Source organism: Uranotaenia lowii, chromosome 3 (genome assembly GCF_029784155.1).
Source record: "Uranotaenia lowii strain MFRU-FL chromosome 3, ASM2978415v1, whole genome shotgun sequence".
In the NCBI taxonomy this organism is placed as follows: Eukaryota; Metazoa; Arthropoda; class Insecta; order Diptera; family Culicidae; genus Uranotaenia; species Uranotaenia lowii.
Genome location: NC_073693.1, coordinates 146,726,710 through 146,745,988, shown reverse-complemented (window position 1 = coordinate 146,745,988; position 19,279 = coordinate 146,726,710). Strand labels below are relative to the sequence as shown.

At 39.4% G+C, this 19,279-nt stretch overlaps 1 protein-coding gene across 1 annotated transcript in view; it reads right to left on the bottom strand.

Annotated features, from left to right (window-relative positions):
- The window catches only part of LOC129751214 (uncharacterized), a 222,035-nt gene that overhangs the window by 4,569 nt on the left and 198,187 nt on the right, over positions 1-19,279 (bottom strand). The window contains exon 4 of the mRNA XM_055746587.1: positions 6,622-6,770. Coding sequence (XP_055602562.1) covers positions 6,622-6,770 — 149 coding nt within the window. The remainder of the gene's footprint in view (positions 1-6,621; positions 6,771-19,279) is intronic.

Sequence of the window (19,279 nt, the reverse complement as noted above, 5' to 3'; positions counted from 1 at the left end):
CAAGATACGCAAACGATACTTCTTGAATAAAACAGCAGCAAACAAAGCCGAACTAAAATCAACGGAAGCTGGTTACTCAGCGTTACGAAACACTCTTTTCAGGATTTACGTCAATGATGTGGAGAGGGAAGTGAAAAGCAATCCTTCTGAATTCTGGAAATTTATCAAGTCTAGACGTCGCGGTCGTACCAGCAGCTTTCCATCGCGAGTATCGTTTGACGGGCGCTCCTCCTAAACTGCTTGTGAGTCTGCAAACCTTTTTGCAGATTTTTTTTAAGAGCGTTTATTCAACACAAATGCCACCTGCTACCAACGAAAACTTCGAAACATTGCCTACATTTGACATCAACCTTCCTCAGCCGCTTCTAATCCAGCATGAAGTTTTGACAGCTCTGAAAACTATCGATCCGTCGAAAGGACCAGGCTCAGATGGCATTCCGCCGTGTCTTATACTGGGCATTGCGGAATCACTTGCCGAACCACTGCAAATCATCTTTAATCGGTCACTTAACGAAGGTATTTTCCCTAGCATTTGGAAGTCGGGAAACAGTCATAGCGTGGAGAACTACAGACCTATTTCGATTCTCTGTTGTTTGTCAAAGGTGTTTGAGTCAATTATCTACGACTACGGGAGACTTTAAAACGCTGCTAAACCAATAATAACCGAACACCAACATGGTTCATGAAAAAAGGTAAACGGTCTCGAATCTGATGAGCTACTCTGCCCCACTTCATACAGCTATCAGCAAAAAGCAACAAGTAGGTGCCAATTACATAGATTTCTCAAAAGCATTTGATGAAGTTCCACATGAAATCGCCACCAGGAAAATAGAACGCTACGGCTTTCCGTCATGGTCCACAAAATATCTCTACTCCTACTTGACAAACCGACGAGCATTTGTGAATCTACGAGGAATCAGATCTCAGCCATTTGACGTCCCTTCCGGTGTTCCCCAGGGCAGCCACATAGGACCACTAATCTTTATCCTTTTTGTTAATGATCTTGCTTGTTTACTGCAATCCTCTAAATTGATGTACGCAGACGACCTTAAGATTTACCGGAAAATCGAATCACCAGTGGACTGTGCAGCACTTAAAACCGACATATCGACACTTTTGGACTGGTGCAAGTCCCATGGGATGGAAGCTAATGCCAGTAAATGCCGATGTATAACTTTCTGCAGAGCTAGAACTCCACTTCGTTTTGCCTACAAAATGGACACAGCAGAAATGGAACGAGTAGTCTCAATTAAAGATCTTGGAGTTATTTTTGATCAGAAACTAAGTTTTTCAGAACACATAGTCGCCACAACCGCAAAAGCCTTTTCCATTTTTGGCTTTATTCGTAGAAACACTGTTGGGTTTGAGGATGTATATTGTCTTAAAGCGGTTTACTGTGCCTTGGTGCGCAGCATTCTAGAATACGCCGTGGTAGTTTGGGCGCCGCATCAAACAGTACACACTGAAAGACTAGAAAGGGTACTGCCTGTATGCACCCCGTAGACTGGAATGATGCCGTTCGATTGCCACCGTATGCCGAAAGATGCATCCTAATAAGTCTTGAGACCCTGCGACGCAGACGAATATACATCCAAAGAATGTTTGTTTTTGATTTGTTGATGAACAATATTGACTGTCCTCTACTGCTACAAAGCATCCACATTCATGCTCCAGCGAGACGTCTTCGTCAACAGAACTTTTTGTGGATTCCTTCTAATCGCACAGTTTTTGCCCAAAATCACCCTTTGCATAATTGTTGTCTTGTTTTTAATGAAGTGTCTAACGCTGTTGATTTTAATCAATCCAAAGAAGTGTTTAGAAATAATATTCGTAGTCTTAGAACAAATTACATGTTTAGGTTAAGATATGTCTGTATGGTTTATATCAAAGACATTAAATAAATAAATATCTCGTTTGGCAGGCCATCTGCTCTTGCGGACTGAGGAGTGAGCCTTTCGTGACAAAGGGCACAGTAAATGAGGAGATCAACGAATCTGAGTGCCTCGTGAAGCGCCTTTTTGCCGTTCTTACCGTTATTGAAAAATGGGTACCGTTGTCCGAGTGAATTTTAGGAAATATGTGTATCAAGTTATGTCTTGTGACGGAAAAATATAGAAATAATAAACAAAATCTGAACTTTATTTGATTTTTGTCTGATTTTGCAATAAATGTGAATAGACCCGAATAAAATCCGATTTTTTTTTTCAATGAAATCCGAAAAAATGTGCCGGGCTGGACTTTTCCAAACTTTTGTCAAATATCCGGGCAAAACCGGGCAATTTGGCAAGTTTAGGCTAGAACCAGCGGTAGGTATCAGCCCTCAGGCAGGACGTCTAGCTGCAGGAATGACATCGGACTGGAACCATGACAGGTCGTCGGGCCATATTTATTGGGAGATCGTTGGACCTGGAGCTACTGGAAGGTCGTAGGACCGATGTTATGATAGGTTGTCGAGCCAGATCCCGGTGGATGTCGTCGAGCCGCAGCGAGATAGTCAAGACCAGAAGCCAAAAGGAAGGTTAACGGATCGAAGCCAAGTGGAGGTCGTCGAACTAGGAATTATGAAAATTCGCCAGTCCTGGAAGCTAATTGGAGGTCGTCGATTCTGAAATCCTGTTAGTTCGACGAACCGGAACCACTGAAAAATCATCTAGCGAAAGCCTTAAAAATGGTCTTTGAGCTGCAACAGGGGCGAGATTGACGGTGAGTTGAAGAAGCCTCCAATCTTCAGATAGCTCCAGAACTGTCCAGACTGTCGGTGAGTTGAGGAAGCCTCCAATCTTCAGAAAGCTTCAGAAGCCTCCTCCAGAAGCTCCAATCTTCAATTGGAGCCGCTGGAGTCAGTTAGAAGATTTCGGAACGCATGTCTTAAGGATAAGTGTGGAAATTCGTTTCATCGTTGCAATCGAGAAGAAAAAAATCATAACACGCATTATAAACATTATTGATAATCAATATAAATGTAACCATAAAGACGGACAATCGAGAGGTGATTTAAAGGTGGAAGCAGCACTTCGATGAACACCTGAACGGCACACATGCTTTAGATCACCCTGCGAAGTAGTTCCACCTCCCCGTGGTGCAGAGTGGAAACGTGTCTGCAGACTTGTAACCTACAGGCGTACGACCAAGAGAACTACACGTCATATTTTATGCAGCCAGGCCGCCTTTCGCGGAGTATCCGAGTCGAACGCGCCCTCTGCGACGGAGGCTGTGGGGATAAGACTATACCTTCTTCGCAGTCAAACTCGTAGGGGGAAGAGTATTCACGTCGCTGAATACTCTCGGGTAGAGTGGTCTCACGTCGCCGCCGGATGAGCCACTCGAGTCGGGTAGGATGACATCACCGTCGGGATTCATCTGAGTCGTAAGCGTCTAAGACCCGTACGTGTGCTGTGACAGGCGCGAGTCCAGGATAAGCTGCTCTCGATTCGGCACACGGCGGGCAAAAACCCTAGGGTTGCCAGCCAAAAAGGGAGGAGGAAGACCGGACCACGGTCGGAGTAGAATGTCCTTTCGGCGGGGGCATTCGAGTAGTGTACGTCCGATCCTAGCAGTGAAGCATACAAAGATAAGACTATACCTTCTGCGTATGCCGAGCTGTTTAGGTACGTCGCGATCGTTGTGTAGGATACCTCTACCGCCGCGGAGTATCTGAGTAGAACGCGCTCCCTACGAGGGAAGCTGCGGGGATAAGACTATACCTTCTTCGCAGTCGAACTCGTAGGGGGAAGAGTATTTACGCCGCGAAATACTCTCGGGTAGGGTGATTCACGTCGTCGGCGGGTGAGTCACCTGAGTCGGTGTAGGATGAATTCTTCGCCGGGAATCATCCGAGTAATTTTTCGTAAAGCCCCGGACGTGTGCTGTGACAGGCGCGTGTCCAGGATACGCTGCTCTCGACCGGCACACGGACGGGCAAAGAGGAGAAGGCCTCGAGCCAAGCCAGGCGGAGCCAAGACCTCAAGTCGTTAGAGGAGAGGTGATTGGTCTCTTGCTGTGGTCTCGAACAGAGGCGGTGCGCACGTTTTTCGTGGGAACCATCGTAACAAGAGGCAGGGTATATATGCTGGAGTTTGACTCGAACTGGAGTTTGCCGATGAGCGCTTAAGCGCGGACTTGGTCTCCCATCTTGAGTACAGCCTTCGTTGCAGGTCCGGATGGGAATTATAAACAGAGGCCCAGGTGGACTTTATGGCGTAGGGGTACATAGTATCATGAGTCGTCCAATTGCACCCATGGACCCAGAGTAGCATACTGGGGGGACTCGGTCGCTCGCCGTGCCTTGGAATGCAATCCGTAAAAAGGATTTACCACCTGGGTAATCAACTAATAAAAAAAAGCCAGGCCGCCTTGACGTGAAGAACGCCTTCAACAGCGTTGGACAGCGATTGCGTCGTCGCTCATTCGTCTGGGGATTCCGGCATATATCTGTAGGATGATGATGAAACCGTCAACTACAGTATATGACCAGCGAGAGACTGGGAACAGTGAGATTCTCGGCAGGGGTTCCACAAGGATCGATACTTGGCCCGGTATTGTGGAACATTGTCTACGACGAACTGCCGAGACTGCGTCGCCCCATGGGAGTGAGACTTGTGGTATTCGCCGATGACTTGGTTCTCCTGGCATCGGGCCAATCAACCGAAGAGATCCAGCTACTCGCCACAGTAGCTATTGAGGAGGTGGAAAGTTGGATGCGCTCCAAGAGCTTACGTCTGGCTCACCGCAAGACCGAGATTGTGCTGATCACCAACCTGATTTCAGTACAATCAGGGACGATTGCAGCTGGACCGTGCGCAATCGCATCCAAGCGTGCGATCAATTACCTGAGGGTGATGATCGACGACCGACTGAGCTTTACGGCAAACGTCCACTACGCCTGTAAAAGAGCGGCAATGGCGACAGCAGCCCTCTCACGGGCCATGTCGAATAACTCGGCGATCCGCTGCAGCAGAACGAGGGTCCTGGCGAGTATGACCTCGTCCATTTTGCGGTAAGAAGTGGCAGCCTGGAAGGCAGCCTTGAGCAGGCAGTGTAACTTGCAAAATCCCTGCAGTGTGCAGCAGCTGATGAACCTGCGAGTAATCAGCGCATACCGAACGGTGTCCTCGGTAGCTGCTGACGTTGTGGCGGGGGTCATGCCCATCTCGGTCTTGCTAGAGGAAGATATATTCTGCTACGAGCACAGGCACATGCCCGATGTGCGGAAACATGCCAGAGAGACCTCGATGTCCAACTGGCAGCACCAGTGAGACAGCTCGCAACGTGGCCGGTGGACCCATCGCTTGATCCCTAACGTCGGATCCTGGATGGACCGCGACATGGAGAGGTGGATTTCTGCATGACACAGTTCCTAACTAGTCACGGATGCTTCATGCAGTACCACCATCGGTTTGGACACGTGGCCTCGCCATTCTGCCCAACCTGCGGTGACACAGTAGTGACACCAGAGCACGTAGTGTTCAACTGTCCGAGGTTTGAAGGAGTACGTGCTAACATGCTTGTCGCCTGCGGACCAGACACGACAACCGACAACATCGTGCGGAGGATGTGTGAGGATGCCTATACTTGGCGCGTTATCAGCGATGTGTTCATCCGGATCATGACTGCCATGCAGAGGAGTTGGAACGTATTGTGCGTCCGATCCTAGCAGTAAAGCATACAAAAATAAGACTCTACCTTCTGCGTATGCTAAGCTGTTAGGTACGTCGCGAACATTGTGTAGGCTCCACCACCGCGGAGTGTCTGACTAGAACGCGCTCCCTACGACGGAAGCTGCGGGGATAAGACTTGATCTTCTTCGCAGTCGAACTCGTAGGGGGAAGAGTATTTACGCCGCGAAATACTCTCGGGTAGGTTGACTTTACGTCGTCGGCGGGTGAGTCACTCGAGTCGATTTAGGATGACGTCTTCGCCGGGAATTATCCGAGTAGTTTCGTAAAGCCAGGATAAGCTGCTCTCGATTCGGCATACGGACGGGCAAAGAGGAGAGGGCCTCGAGCCAAACCAAGCGAAGCCAAGATCTCAAGTCGTTAGAGGAGAGGTCATTGGACTCTTTCAGTGGTTTTGAACAGAGGCGGAGCGCAAGACAGTCGTGCAAACCAAGCGAGCCTCGAGGCCGGACCTCGAGTCGTCAGAGGGGAGGTCCTCAGTCTTGAATCGTAACAAGAGGCAGGGTATATCCATATGTTGGAGTTTTGACTTGGAGTTGAGTTAGCCGATGAGCCTTTAAGCGCGGACTTGGTCTCCCATCTCGGGTATAGCCTTCGTTGCAGGTCCGGATGGGAATATTGACCGGAATCCCCAGGTGGACTTTATGGCGTAGGGATACTTAATATTATGAGTCGACCAATTGCACCCATGGAACCAGAGTAGCATACTGGGAGGACGCGGTGGCTCGTTGTGCCTTGGAATGCAATCCGTTAAAAGGACTTACCGCCACCAATAAAAAAATACCGCAAGTCAATCCATTGCTATTCAAATTGATAAAAAAAAAATTTGGGTGATAATAAAAGATAATACTAAGTTTTAAATATTAGAAGCTCTGATCTATAGAAAATTGACGAGGAAAACAAGTTAAGTAAAACTGTTTTACTGCTTAAACATTGTATCACTTACCTCGACAGAGAAACGTTGGCTCGCCTGCGTACTGCGTCGGAAGTGCTGGCGCTCGATCCCCTGGAAGCATGTACGGACACTTTTGCTCTACGGTTTGACATACATCTAGACACGGTCGTATTCGTACTCGTTGCGTTTTTCGACGTGAACTGAAAAAAAGAGAACATAAATTCAATATCGGCAGATATGTAGTTCCGGTCGTATGCCATTGATAACTTTTGCAAGGTCCCGGTAACTTATGGTTTCGTCCTAGTCAAAAGCAAACCCCACAAAATTCTCAGTCCCCAGGTGAGAGAATTCCACTCGTCGCTGCTTTCCATCCTTGACAAACTATTAAGGCCAGAGCGCTTAGTTCCTACAAAAAATGCGTACTTTCCGGAAGTGTTTCACGTGGTGCCAGACAATATCGTAAGTGGACTTGATTACAGATTGGTATGGTATTGACCGAAATTGTCCGTAGAAAACTTACACCGCACACATTCCCTTCCAGCTGGACGGTATGGTGACGGTTGTTTTATGTCTTTATGTTGTCTGCATAGCGGAGGAAGGCTATCGCAGCATAACAGTGCCAGTAGTGGTGTAGAGAAAATTTAATTCGTTGCTCGTAAAAGAGCCAACTCTGAGATCATTATTCAGTTTTATTGCAAAACTTGTTCCCTGACAGCGCTCTTCCCGGCCGGTGAAAGGTACATACATACTAGGTATTGTAGTGGCCTCCAGACAGAATGGTTCGAGCTTACAAGGAAGCGTCATTCCAGCAGTGAGCTTCTTTTAAAGCTCTCGAAACGTAAATTTGGTTTGAAATAAGTGAAATTAAAACTAAATTTCAAATTCTTGTGTGCAACATTTGAATGTCAATAATTTATTTTCTCGTCGTTGGTTTTTTTGCCATCATCAACCAACAGAAATAATTGAATTCGAAGTTCGAAAGTAAAAGTCATTGGTCTTAACCAGTGGTTTCAAAATGGTTCCTACCCGCCCCCTGTGGGCGTTAAGTGCGCGGGCGGGCGGACAGTTTTATTTTTCAGAATCAAATGTATTTTTCCAACTTAAAGGAAAAATGGGGAAACAAGGTTTTCTTTTTTTTTTTCGTAAATTGGATTTCAAGCAAAGGTTTTGCAGTTGTAGTTATCCGTACAAAAATTTAATGAAAACCCGTTAGCGCGTAGAATTTCGACAGATTTTATACTTATTTCCATCCAATTTATTTTTACTATCTGACGGTTCACGCCGAGGGTCTTCAAATCTTCCCCAATATTGGAAATTCTACGACTTAATACATATGTATATTTATTTATTTTTATTTCTTGTTTTTCAATTTTGTTGAGTTAGATTCGGTTTGATTTTTTGCAAATAAATTAACAATATATTTTAAAACTACATATCGCTGTTATTTTTTAACGGCAATCATAAAATAGCACATTAAAACGCATGGAAATTTTGGCATCTTTTCTAATAAAATATTTAAAAAAAAAGTAATGATCTGTAACATGAAAAATAGTTAATAAGCTTTAAATAGTGTCTAAAAGTACCGTCTGCATCACCAAATAATCTATTAGTTTTGAGACAAACACTAAGTTGATAAGTTGATAAGTACTTTTTCCACGTTGTTAGAAACGCGCGCTATCTGCATATGAAAGTGCAGTTTTTCGACCATTGTTTGTTTTCGAAGCAAACTAATAGATTTATTGTCATTATTTCATTCATTACTCTTAAATGAGTTGTTGACCCCCTTTGGCGTCTTCAGATGAAAGTTGCACCATAAATAAGGCTATACAATGGTATTTTATTCGATGATCCAGACGGTACTTTTAGACACCCTTTAAAGGCTTTTACTATTTTCCATGTTAAACGTCATAAGTCAAAAGTGCGCAGTCTAATCTAGTGCGCTGCGTATAATATACTGATGAAAATACTTGATTCGAGGTTTAGCAACCATTGCAAAATGGAAAAATAAGACCCAGAAATCTCCGAAAAACAATCAATGCCACAGGTCCTTAACCTAAAGTAACACTTATCTTACGTGATTTGACCAGAGACATCTCAGTGAGGTGTTATTTGCCCTTTATTACTAAGAAATTAGCTATTTTTCTGATATGTCTTAACAAAAAGTTGCCAGATTGCCCGGTTTTATTCGGGTTTGTCCGGATATTTAATACTCAATTTAAGAACAGTCCGGCCGGCTGGTTTACCCGGATTTCAGTGAAAAATGCCCGGATTTTGCCCGGATTTAGCCCGGATTTATTTACTTTATTTGGCAAGTTAAACAAAAAAATACATCAAACACATCCAAAACGGAATTTTTTGAGCAAGTTTTATAATAAAAATCATGAAAGGTTTTTTGGAAACCTTAAAAAGGGGTACAAAATCTATCGATGAGTTTTGATGAAAAAAAAATTATTTGTTCAATTTTTTTTCTGAATTTTGTTGAGGAATTTCTGAGGATTTGAAAAAGTTTGCCGGGATATTGCCCGGATTTATGGTCGTCAATTTTAAACCGAATGCCCGGATTTTGCCAGGTTTTTATATAAAAATTGCCCGGTTTGTCCGGTCCGGATACGTGCTGGAAAAATTCTGCCAACCTTATCTTAAAAGCATGAGATTTTAAATCATTTAGATTTCATAAAACGAGCTGGAAAGTTTTTATATACTTGAAATCACTTGTAGTGGACCATTTACAGATGAGAAGATCTTACATTTTACTCATTAAGAAAATTTTGTCATTTTAGAAAATAATTGCTTTATATGTCACTTGAATGTTGATCGATTTTAGTAAAGTTAACTTTAAATTATTCCCAGAGATATTCCCTTTTGTATAAAAATTTAGCTTTTCAAAAAAAATAATTGATCAAAATAGCAGTTTTATGGGAAAGGGCTCATTGAAAAGGCTTTTAACTCATGTTACACTCCAAAAACCTTCATGAAACTTTCACATTTCATTAAAAGGTTTCTTAAAAAAAAGTTTTTCTGAAACAATTTTACTGAAAAGATGCAGCAAATAGTCATAAATTTAATTCTCTATGAAACGAGTATGATTTAGTCATTAAAGAATGTTGTGTGATTGTGTTGTGTCCTATGACTTTTGTCACGTGAATTCACACTTCAATTGATCATTTTTGACTTCAGTACATATCACCTTAATTTATTGTCCTCACTGAGGAAATAGAATACCAGTGTTTTTGGACAAGATGTAAACAAATTAATTGCTCATAATTTTATACACATATTTTTCTGATAGAACAACAACACAAAAAGTTATGACTCTTTAAAGTTTCTTTTAACTGCATTCACGTCACAAATTTGCTATTGCTATTCTGAAACACCCTCTACAGCCTTTAAATTTTCTGTACACTTTAAAAGTGACATCTGGTTTTTCCGACTCATTCAATCTTGAATTTTCAGTATCTTTTTCTTACTTTTTCCTTATTTTGACTCGCACTTACATAACAAATATTTAAGGAGTCGTGCGTTAAGATTCATACTGTTTCTCACAATTTGGAGGTATTTAAATATCAAACATAATTTTGTTTCCAAATTGTAACATTTTGTACTGTCATCATCTTTAAAAGCTCTCATTCCTATGTGTAACTGTGAATTTTCAATTATAAGATGGCACATAATTGATGTGCTCTAGTTCGAAAATTACTGTGTTTACGTAAATTACAGAAACTTAGGCTTCCAAAGCTCTTCGTTCAAATTTATTTTTTACTTAAAAAAGATATAAATTTTTCACTTTGATTCGCTTTATCCTATTTTGGAAGAGTGTATTCTACAAATGACTTTTTCTTTCTCGAAAATTCAATTACTTAGTATATTTGAATGACAACTTGAATGTGCGCCTTTCGGGTCATTTTACTCCGAACAACTTTTAATGGTAACGACAAAGTCAATAATATAAAAGTATGCTTAAAATTACTGATTTTGCAAAAAAAAAACTTGAAAAATGTTCTAAACCAAGGATGAGCAAACCACGGTCTGCGAGGCTATTTTGTGCGACCCGCGAAGCTTTTTTCAAATTTTTATGCCTGAACTTTTCTACAATTTTGTGGTTTGTCCCCTATTTATTTAGCTTATCAAGATAGATAACTCTGATTGATTACAGTAGTGTCACTATCCTGTTGATCAGGATTTTTTCAATTCGGAAGAATAACACGAATGAAGTTAACAACCTTATTGGAACCTAAAGAAAATACATCAGAAGGATCTAATATTCCTTTACCGAGTTGATTAGTTCTTTTTTTATATAAGACAAGGGCATTCACATAGAAGGTGTTCCGATGTTTCCTTATCAGCCTGAAAAAACGACAAATGTCAGATTGACTTCTTCCTATAAGTTTTAGATGATATCGAAATTTTCCCTTATTATTTAACTATTACCATTTTTTTTAACTTAGCGGCCCGCCACCCTCCCCCACACCAAGAAGCTCATATGAACCCGCTGGTAATGGAAGGTAACTGTTCTCAGCATGTCTGACCGCAAAAGGAAAAACACAAAACACGAACAAAAATTTACTCATGCTGAGAATTTAAATAATAAAGTTACTTAGTGCGAGGAGATGTTACGTTACAAAACTTTATTGCAACGTGAACCTCAGTGGAAAAAATATTTCCTTTTAGATCCATGTACATGTTTGATATTGATTACAAATAAATTTTAATTTGAAATATTATAAAAAATTAAACAAACTACAATTAATTATACTTTATTTACAGCTAAGAAAATACAAGAATAATAATAAATAACTTCTGAATAGTGGTTGGATGATCAACGGCTTAAATTTTCTTTGAAATAATGCATTAGCTTGATCTTGAAACAGTTTCTATTCGTGGAATTCTTTATATCTTCAGGAAGAACGTTGAATTTGGTTGGACCAATAAAAGAAATTCGAAATTGACCACGAAATGTTGAAGATGTGCTGCGTACTAAGTGATGAGAATAGCGGGTGTTATAGATCCTGACTCCTGTTGTAAATCTCAGGCTTTGACTACTGTTTGACGAGTGCAAATTATCAAATACATATATGATTGTTTGTAAATCGCAAAGTTGAGTTTGAGGTAATATGTTGTGTGACCTGTTAGAATAGATTAGATTAGTTGGATATAGTAGAGGAAGATTAAAGGTAGTCTGTAGAGAACGGTTTTGTAGGGATTGTAGACGTGACAAAAAGGACAAAAATGCCCTTATGGCGATTAAATAATATAAATGAGAATGTATGAAGGCAAAATAGAATTTTAGTAGAACGGTGTGGAACGAATGCTTTGACCCTCCATAAGATTCCGCCATAAGATGAGATATTTTTTTGTAAATTTCAATGCGATTGCTTCATGAAAGAGTTTCATCCAGAGTAATACCCAAATATTTGAAGTTGTTCACTCTTTCGATCGCGATTTCAGTCATTTTGGGATTATTATGAGGTTCAACTTTTTTTCGATAAGAGTGGAAGATCATATACCTTGTTTTGGTGAGGTTAAGTGTCAGAAGGTTTGTGGAAAATTATTCTTAGAGAACTTCTAAATCTTCTTCCATAAGCATGGTAACACTATTTGGACAGGTGCCGGGGTAAAATGGAGCTGTATCATCAGCAAATAGGCGGGGAACACCATGCAGAGGTAACTAGCTGAGATCGTTTATGTACAATAAAAATAAGAGAGGCCCTATGTTGCTGCCCTGCGGGACACCGATATCTGAAACTTCTAAAGACCTCCTTGCAGTTCCCAAACAAACAAATTGTTTACGCTTGGTCAGATAACTTCGTATCAAGTTGTTCGCAATGCCTCTGATATCATAACACTCTAGTTTTTTAAGAAGAATTTCATGGTTGAGAGTGTCGAAGGCTCCTAGGGCACCTACAATTTTTTAGAGTAAATTTTTTCAATAAGGGAGTCCAATAACTCGCAGATAGCTGTTAGCGTACTCGACCCAGATTTAAATCCATATTGGAGATTATACAACACATTGTTGCAGTTAAAAAAACAATTAATTCTGTGTATTAATAATTTTTGGTCTTCTACAATCATATTATTAACTTTCAAGTTTATCTCATTTGAATACGTGTGCCAGCATCTTCGATTTCACCAATCTTTCCCAAATAATTGAAAAACAAAATCCATTAAAGTGAGTCGGAAGAGCAACCTAAAATTGGAAGTTACACATGATCAAAGGAATTTCGTAGTCCGTTAGTGAAGTTATCATCTGTGTTCCAAACATAAGTAAAGTTGTATGATAAAAAATATGCTCAGCAGATTTTTTTTTAAATCACGCTATCCAATTTTGTGAAATGGCTTGTTCTGTAAGTATTTAAATACTGGTAGAAAAATTAACAAAAAACCTTGTGAAATATTTTTTGTTTCTGAATACTGATGAAAATTACAAAAGTAAAATAATAAAGCCTGGATGAACGATATAAGATTTTTTATCAGCATAAATAATCCGGCACCAAAGTTACTTAAAATAATTATTAGTTCTTGTTAAAAACAATGTATATCTGAAATTCTGTGAATCGACCTGAAAGGTCTTTGACTAATATCTGTGGTGCTTTTTTTCATAAATATTGATAGAAAATTCATAACGAACATCGATTAGTTGAGTTATTTACTTATCATTCGCATTCCACATTACCAAAGTCGTAATAGCTCTAGAAATCCTATCCTTATGATATATAAACAAGATTGAAAATAATAAAAAAAATTGGAAAAAAAATTTCCAGAATTGAGATTGTAATTTTTAAAGATAGTTTCTTAAAATATGTGAAATTTTACCATGCTCAAAATTTCAATGCAATGATTCAATACAGAACTTCAATTTAAAAAAAAACAGGATATTTATCGTTTGTAGGAAAAAATCTAGGCTTAGAGGACAAGTTTTGATTGTTGGAAAAAATCTTACAAAGTCAATTCGCGATTCAACGTCCAACGCTTAAAACAAGGTGATTTCTATAAATAGGGGAGATTGGGGTATCGTGGGCCATGGGGAAACGTGGGCCACTTTTAATATCTCAGATGTGTGTTGAAATAAGAACTCAAACCAACTGTGATCGTCGTCGCTTTGCGTGAGCATATATTCCTATATGTTGTTGACTGAAATACGCATCATATGCTTCACTTATTTCTCAAGCTAAAAAAAGTTAGAAAAATTTACTTACATAATCAAAAAAACACCCGCTAATTTCATCGATGGGGAACCTTAAGTGCAAAACAAAAATATGCTCATACGCTTATGATCTTAGTTTTGTCATGATCTTTCAAGTGGAAAAGGAATTTTTGATGAAACATCAATAAGTCACACAAACGCAACCAATTTGCAAATCATAGCTTGTGGGGAATCGTGGGCCACACATCTTAAATCACCTATATTTTTATGTTTTTATACACATTTTCGCGAGCCAGGTTTTGGAATCTATGCGATCATACACAGCTCTCTTTTTTATTTCATCATCTGAAATTGCTTTTAAATAATGGAATGAATTAGGAAATCACAGTTTTGGGTCAACTCATAAACTTTGCATGTTATTTGGTCAATTTGGATTTGGTGGCCCACGATTCCCCACCATTTTTCAAAATCCAAAAAATATTGCTTTTTTTTCAAACAGTCAGAACTTGGGGAAAATAACTTATTGAAATTTAAAAAAAAACCTCATGATACCTTGAAAATGTAGAAAACTAAACCATTTTTTATTTTCATATTATCTTTTATAATAAAGAAGTTATGGAACAACGAAAAAAAGTGGCCCATGATTCCCCACTCTCCCATATATATTTTTTACACTTTTACCCAAGTAACATTTAAAGTTTTATAGCAGGCTACTAGATAAAGTTTTGGTTTCATAAGGGCCAAGAGGAGGTGTTACTTGGGTAGTTATATTTGAGGAAAGTTCCAGAAGATTTTTAAATGGAAGTGATGACAAATAGTACCGTCGGTTTTTACAAGAAAGTTGTTAGTACGAATGTTCGCCAAGAAGTACTATTGAAAAAAAGAGAGAATTCATAAATGACAAAGATTTACGGTACATCAAAATATAAATAAAAATTGTCAATATCGGGTATTTAAAAAGTTGCGTTGAGTTACTTTTTTTAATACGGGAATTGTTAATTTATCCTTTTTCAGATTTGTTTTCATAAAAAAAATTGTAGTTAAAAAAATTACGTGAAGGTGTGCTAATTATACAAAAAAAAGTGATTTTATGTACGGCTCGCCGACAAGATTTCGAATCTAAATTCGCCCGATGGTTCAAGGGGTTGCTCCCCTGCTCTAAACCAAAATTGCCGAAAAAAAATCCGTGTTTTTGAGAAAAAAAATTGATTTTTTGTGATATTACCCAAAAAAAATCTGTGATGGTTTTTTGTGATGCTATTTCCTTTAAATTCATTGAAAATTCAATATTTTTCGTTTTAAATTTCAAGTTTGTGAAAGCCTGGCACCGTTTAAAACGATTTTGATAAACTTGGCCTGTTTATAGATAAAACATTTTTGCAAATTTTATCAAATTCCAGCTTTTCAATGAAAAATTCAGTGATTATTGTGAAGCAAATTTCAATTTCTTGTAGCTGAATCTTTTTTCAGTCATTGTAAATTTGTACAGCCTTTAAATGTTGTGGAGGGTTAGTTCGATTGCTGAACTGAAATTTGTAAAGTTTCATGAAAAAAGCTTTAATTCATAAAGTTACATCGACAAGTTTCAGCAATAATCAAATCTCACATAAACCTTGCAGTAAGGCTTATTGAGCTTGGATTTTGAAGCTGATTGAACAAAATTTGAGTATTTGTACTCATAAATATTTGGTAAAAAAACGTTTAGCTGTGTCAATTTTAGAATGCGAAATAATGATGAAAAATTTACCGGAAATACCGGTTTTTTACCGTCCCAAAAGTCGGTATTCCGGTATTGAGAAAATGGACGGTTTTACCGGTTTTACCGGTTTCGGTAAAACCGGTTAGACCACCCTAGTTCGAACTCAAGTTTAAACACCAGACACAAGTGAACCGGATGGGTTTTCAATACCAGGCCACCAAATAAAACGTTATGTATTATAAAATAGTTCACGCGGTGTGCTTTGTAGAATTGAAGATTAGAATTTTTGTTTATAAGAATTTCGTTTCCAATTGGAATTGCAACATCAAGAGCAATCTCTTTATTTGAAATTGAACAAGGAAGTGGAGTTTGATATCAAAACTTACCAATTAAATAAATATAAAAACTTTTTTACTATGAAAGACGTTGCACAGTACCAAGATTTTGATAAAAGGAAGTTTTCACACTTGTTTTTTTTTTCTTTCTAAAAAAAACTATGCCATGATGTTCTTCTTTTTAATTAAACTAATCCATATTAAGTCTTTTACAAAAGAAATTAAATTCCCATGGGCTCAAAGCATTTTGCGCAGATTTTGATGGCGCTGCTATTTTTTATGCATACCTTCGTACCTACATACTTAGTAACAAACAAGAATCACCGCTCTTAGACACGTTTCTGAGGAGAATAATTCGCTCCCATTGGAAATTCGTGATCCAATTCAAACATCGTGAAACAATCGCAGCTTCGTGTTTTTGATTGACCCTCGAGCTGCAGTTGTGCGATTTGATACCTTGTTTATGAATTTAAATAGTAATGTTTTGATGTAGGACTTGTGTTATATTCATAGGGTTTATGGTCGTCGTTTCGTTGTTGTTTACACTTGTTATAAATTGACGTCATATTGGTGCATTGCCATCTGAATCCGGAGTACCTATTTCGACGTGGATGAAAAATTATAAACAGCGTTTTAGATTTCTTGAAAATTGAAACTGAAATGAACCATTTTTAACAAACAATAACTCAATAACTTCCACACAAATAAATTTAATCAAAAAATATTTTGAACTTTTAAACCCTCCATGATGTTCTTCAAATGTAAAATTCTCGAGTAATTAGAAACTCCGGAAGGAAGAACCAAAATATCACTTGTTGATGTGATTGTTTAAGCCCGCCGCAGTTAAAGTTGAATTTAAGACACCCAGGGCAACAAACATAATCAGGAAAGCGACTCTTATGCAATCTACGCACCCGGGATGGGTCCATGTTTTGTGATTCTTCACGGAAAACATTTATTTATTCATTTAATGTTAAATTGCCCGGAGACAAACGCCACGGAATGGCGAATTGGAATGGATCCAAAGTCAACCGGAGTAAGTCATCAACATCATCATCCTCATGTGAGCAGATAGGTACACGATTCAGTCATAAGTTTGATGGCTCTGCCCCTGGTCCTGGAAGTGAATCCGACTCCGAGTGAGCTGCAAGGACTCCAGCAGCCAGCTTGAACAGGCTGCTCCCTCGGACGACCATTTCGACTTAAGAGCCCAGTGAGTGATTATTAATTTGCCCTGATCTATTATTTATCAGCAGAAACGTTAGTTGGTTTCCCTGGCCATGGTCTCGTGATGTTGGTGGTACTAAATTGTAGCAAAGTCCAATAAAAAAAAGCAAGAAGAAACTGTCGTAACGCAACAGCACAAACTACACACACAACCCGCAACACATCTCCATTTATCTAATCAATTAGGCTTCCACTTTCTTGAGTAATATTGCAAGTCTGGAAAAGCGATAACGCAACAGTGAATGACCTGTTCTTATTGCTGTTGTTGATGCCTCTATCGTTGCTGCAAGGCACTTTGTTGTTCATTCATGTTGACTGAAATAGAAATTATTCATGGCACAAAACAAAATGAATCTGCCCAGAGTACGAGAAGATAACTGCCCTGGTATTGAACACAGCCTCTTCGAGCAAATAAATGATGGAAGAACAAAGACAAATCATAATCGATTGGTTGTTATGAGAAAGATTTAGGCTTAGAAAAGTTTGGTAATAATTCAGAAACGCATTGAAGCTATCGAGGTTGAAACTGATATATCAAATAATATTTTCTTTGTTTCTTACTGTTTTTTTCGAACAGATTTTAAAAAGAAAGTATCATAATATCTAGTGTAAACGAAACTTCATCCACTTTTAATAGTTTTAAACATTTACATTCTTGGGAAATTGAGCTTTTCATATTTTCACCGAAGAAAATATCCCAGCTTAAACTTAAGCTCTTACAAAATAAAAATCTGCTCTATGGCAGTGTTCATCCAAAATTGGTGGCACTCGACCGTTCGCTGCATTTTGCATGACGGAAAAACTTTCTTGTTACTATACATATCTTCTTAACAAACTTACATAATCCAATCTGCATTCTCCACCAGAACATCTTTCCCAATCAGTCAATTCTATCGTGATGAATAGATGAAGAAACCAATCGAGACTGGCAAGAGACTTACACGACTTACGATCCAAGCACTGCTCACTGCTCACTTCATTGAGTCCTCCCACCACACACCAGATGCTGCCGATTTGGTTCATCATTTATTTTTTCGTTCTATCACATTCGGAAGTGAAGAAAAAAGCCCTGGGACCACCATGCATGTTGCTTCTACTTGGTGGAATTCGTCCTGGCCACGAGTTTCGTTAAGATCTTCATCAACAGGCCCCCGCGTGTTGTTTGTTCCGCTAGATGAAGTGATGATGAATTATTTATTCATGTAGGTACCTTTGCGGACTTTCGGTGCAAGGAGAAATTGTTGCTGCGTGAATCAAACAGCAGCCTCCTGTTCAAAGCAAAAATCTGATGTGAGCCAACCTTCGATTGTTGATCAATATATGAAAGAGTGGTTCACTCTGGTGAGTTTTATTTCAGCATGGAGCGTTGACCTGTTTTTAGATTTTAATTCGTTTGCAAGGTTTAAAGATTTTTATTCTCTCTTCAATACCTTGTGAAAGGAATTTTTATTTATCCAATTTGTTTTTCTAGCTATCTTTCTCGGCATACGGTTTGTTGAGAAAAATGTTACGAATGAATAAAATTCAAGCCCGCTAAAGGATCACAAAAGAGTATTAAACGGTTTTGGACCCATTTGGGTCCGAAAAAACCTTTCAAATGGATCTTCATTACCAATTATCTTCGAGGGGGCTCTAGAACAAAATAACTTGTTTTTTGCTTGAGCTGTAACATTTGTCAACAACCGATGCATACCAGCTACTGGTAAGCTACTGGAGAGGATAGTATTCAACAGACTAATTATATACACAGAAGGCGAAAGTGGACTGTTGGACAGACAGTTCGGTTTTCAGGAAGGGAGATCTTCGGTGGACGCCATCCAAATTGTGACAGAGTACGCGAAGCGCGCATATAAAAAGAAGCGGACAGGCTATTGTGACGATTGACGTTAAAAATGCCTTCAACAATGCCAGCTGGGAAGCAATTTCCAAAGCGCTTCACAGGATGCGTGTTCCCAATACCCTCTGCAGGATAATAGGAAGCTTCTTCGAAAATCGAGTCCTGACGTACGAAACTGAAACTGGGTTACGATCAACTGCCCTAACAGCTGGTGTTCCACAGGGTTCCATACTCGGATCTATGCTTTGGATGCCATGTAACGCTGAAACTACCAGCAGGCGTGCAGATAATCGGATTTGCTGGCGACATCGTAGTCATGATCACCGGCGAAACAATCGAGGAGGTAGGAGACCTTGCAACAGTGTCCGCAGAAAGGGTTGGCATCTGGATGTCGCGAGTTAAGCTTCAGATAGCTCACCACAAAACCGAAGTTCTGCTTGTGACTTATAAAAGAGTTGTGCCACGCATGG